General features: G+C 39.4%; 1 protein-coding gene across 1 annotated transcript; it reads left to right on the top strand.

Moving 5' to 3' along the window:
• The first annotated feature begins 1,212 nt into the window (after positions 1 to 1,212).
• On the top strand, positions 1,213 to 1,748 carry LOC122044152 (transcription factor HHO5-like). Its single transcript, XM_042604690.1, has 2 exons — positions 1,213 to 1,402; positions 1,510 to 1,748. The coding sequence occupies exons 1-2, from the start codon at positions 1,297 to 1,299 to the stop codon at positions 1,746 to 1,748; spliced, it is 345 nt and encodes a 114-aa protein (XP_042460624.1). The 5' UTR covers positions 1,213 to 1,296.
• Positions 1,749 to 2,655: the final 907 nt, after the last annotated feature.

Here is a 2,655-nt window from a genome sequence, read left to right as displayed (position 1 = left end):
ATAGATAGAGTACTAATTTTGATAAAAGAGCTCAAATAACGATATAGAAAGAAAAAAAAAATGCCCATTGAATTTTTATCACTTAAAACATGACTCCATCGAAAGTTTAGTGGCCCATTCCCACTAATATTTTTAAAAATTATGCATGGCCCAACTAAAGAATTGAGTTGAAGTCTTATGTTTGCTATTGATAACAATTGGCAATGACTAATTGCAATTAGTAAGTTATTAGGTTTTTGTTTGACATCATTATATTTTCTACTTTCATCATTTTATTATGTATTTCATTTTGTATTTATAAAAAATCTTTTATTGTAATTTTAAACTACTTGATGTGCTAAGATATAGCAATATGTTATAAATGATATTATATAAGGACACATTATTTAATATTGCATAATATAAGGGGCCATGATGATAGCATTGTGTGTAATAGACCAATTGAAGCTTGACAAATCAAAACTTTAATCTTTACCCAATTTGTTTGACTTTGTTGATTTACTAAACTTAGTCAACCCACTTAGCCCATTTGACTTGGTTAATATGACACAATTGACGTCATAATCTCATTAAGTGAATCTTTTGTAGGACTAGAAAAATAAAATGGAAAAAGACTAAATTTTTTATTTCGGTTGTTTTAATATAAAAATAAATAAAATGACTATTTAATCAATATTTTATTCAATTCATCTCCTTTTTACGGATATACGACATCGAAAATATCTTAAAATATTTTGAATTTAGTTCGAATTTAAGGCGAGAATAGAATGTCGCTCGCAAATAAATACATTTTTAATTAAATAAAAAGTAAAAAAAATTAATAACTAAACTCAAAACTTTCTATAGCAAACGCATAAAGTGATTTGGATGAGAGATTAATTTATAATGATCATGATTTAACTAAATTTGGAAGAGAGAAATTTAATTAGGATGACAAATTTTTCAGAACGGTCCTCTGATAGATTAGATTGCATCAAAAGGGCCCTTCGGGGGGAAGAATATTTTGGTTAAGTGTACTGGGGGGCGATTCCAAACTCGGCGAGTTTGAGCAGGCGACTCAGCTAGCCGTATCTTCACGCGACGAGTCGTCGCCGCCTTGTTTTATATTCCCACCTCGAACCATCTCTATAAATACGGCGCCTTTCTCTCCGTCTTCCTTGTGTTCTTCTTCACTGTAGAGAGAGGGAGAGGGAGAAATGGATGCGGCGGCGGAGGAGATCCGCTCAGACTTGGCGCAGTTCACCGCCATGACCGTGGCGGATTACGGTGAAGCATGCATTAGAGAGCGGAGAAGGGATGGCAGTGAATCTGGAGGAGTCGTTGAGGATCCTGGAGCAGGAGAGGCGGAAGATGGAGGGCATCGAGCAGGAGCTGCCTCAGTGCATGAATCTGCTCGCAGATGGTTGGTCGTTAATTTGCCTCCCTCTTTTCCGCAATCATTTTACCTAAAAGAGGGATTTTTATGTGTTCTTTTTTTCGATTGGTGTATTTGATCTCCTGGTGTTTCAGTGATGGTGGGGTTAGAGAAGGAGCTCGAGCCATGGAAGGGCGAGAGATTCGCACGCGAGTTCGGGAGTTCCATCCCCGTTAAAAGAAGATTCGAAGAGGCGGAAACGAGGGTTAATCTGGAAAGGGGCGGCGTCGAGAAGAAGAAATGGATGAGATCTGCTCAACTCTGGGTCGACAATCCCGGAAGCAGCGATCAGTGGAGCGGTGAAAATGCGAGGATTGTTATTAACAAGGTATAAAAGTTCGATTTTGCGAACGATTTCTTGCAAAAGATGACAGTTTTCTTGTTTCTTGATCATCAGGGCGGCGGAGAGCTCAATCTTCCGATGAAGCAGAGTATCTTCCAATGTGGCGGCGGCGGCGATGGCGCGTTGGCGGTGTCGAACGATCACCGCAGCTCACATGTACAGCATCAGAAACCGCGAAAGGCGCGGCTGTGCTGGTCGCCGGAGCTACATCGGCGGTTCCTTTCCGCCCTCCACCAGCTCGGTGGTGCCCAAGGTTGGATCGCAATCCCGCCTTCTCTCAAAATCTCAATCAAACAAGAAACAGGTTAACGTGTAATATTTGTTGCGATCTCTTGTGCAGCGGCAACTCCTAACCAAATCAGAGAAGTGATGAAGGCGGACGGTCTCTCCAACGTCGAAATTAAAAGTCATTTGCAGGTGACTTTACAATCAAATTCACTGCCAACCAATCTCATCCTTCAACTTCCTAGTTTCTGCCTTTCATCATTGTAATCTCTGAGACAAACTTTTTGCATTTTCCGCAGCAATATCGGCTGCAAACAAAGAGAAGACCTATTGGCTCAGTTTCAGAGAAGGAACCTTCAGCAATGACAGGAGTTGAATCGGTTGCCGGAGAGCAGCTCAGTGGTCCTTCACATCCAATACTTTCTCTATCCAGTTCTCCGTCGTCCTCTTCCATGTAACCGAGAGTAAAGCTGAAATTTGAAATTTGTTTAGGTGTTTTGTGCGAGTCGTGGATTTTTTTTTTATGGAATAAATGAAAGAGACGATGACGTGGTGGATCCTGTGGGTGTATTTTTATCGGTTATGGAGATTTTTAAAAAGAAATTTTGTCATATATGATTTCAGATCAATTTATTATATGAATTATATTTTTTAAATAAAGGATTATTAAAAA

The sequence above is a fragment of the Zingiber officinale genome, chromosome 1B, assembly GCF_018446385.1.
Source record: "Zingiber officinale cultivar Zhangliang chromosome 1B, Zo_v1.1, whole genome shotgun sequence".
Taxonomy (NCBI): domain Eukaryota; kingdom Viridiplantae; phylum Streptophyta; class Magnoliopsida; order Zingiberales; family Zingiberaceae; genus Zingiber; species Zingiber officinale.
Note: the sequence above shows the minus strand (reverse complement) of the source record. Positions and strands in the feature narration are given on the sequence as shown.

Coding starts and splice junctions, on each gene's coding strand:
- LOC122044152 (XM_042604690.1), top strand. CDS start 1,297: ATGGCAGTGAATCTGGAGGAGTCGTTGAGGATCCTGGAGCAGGAGAGG. Junction 1,403..1,509: donor CATGAATCTGCTCGCAGATG/GTTGGTCGTTAA, acceptor CTGGTGTTTCAG/TGATGGTGGGGTTAGAGAAG.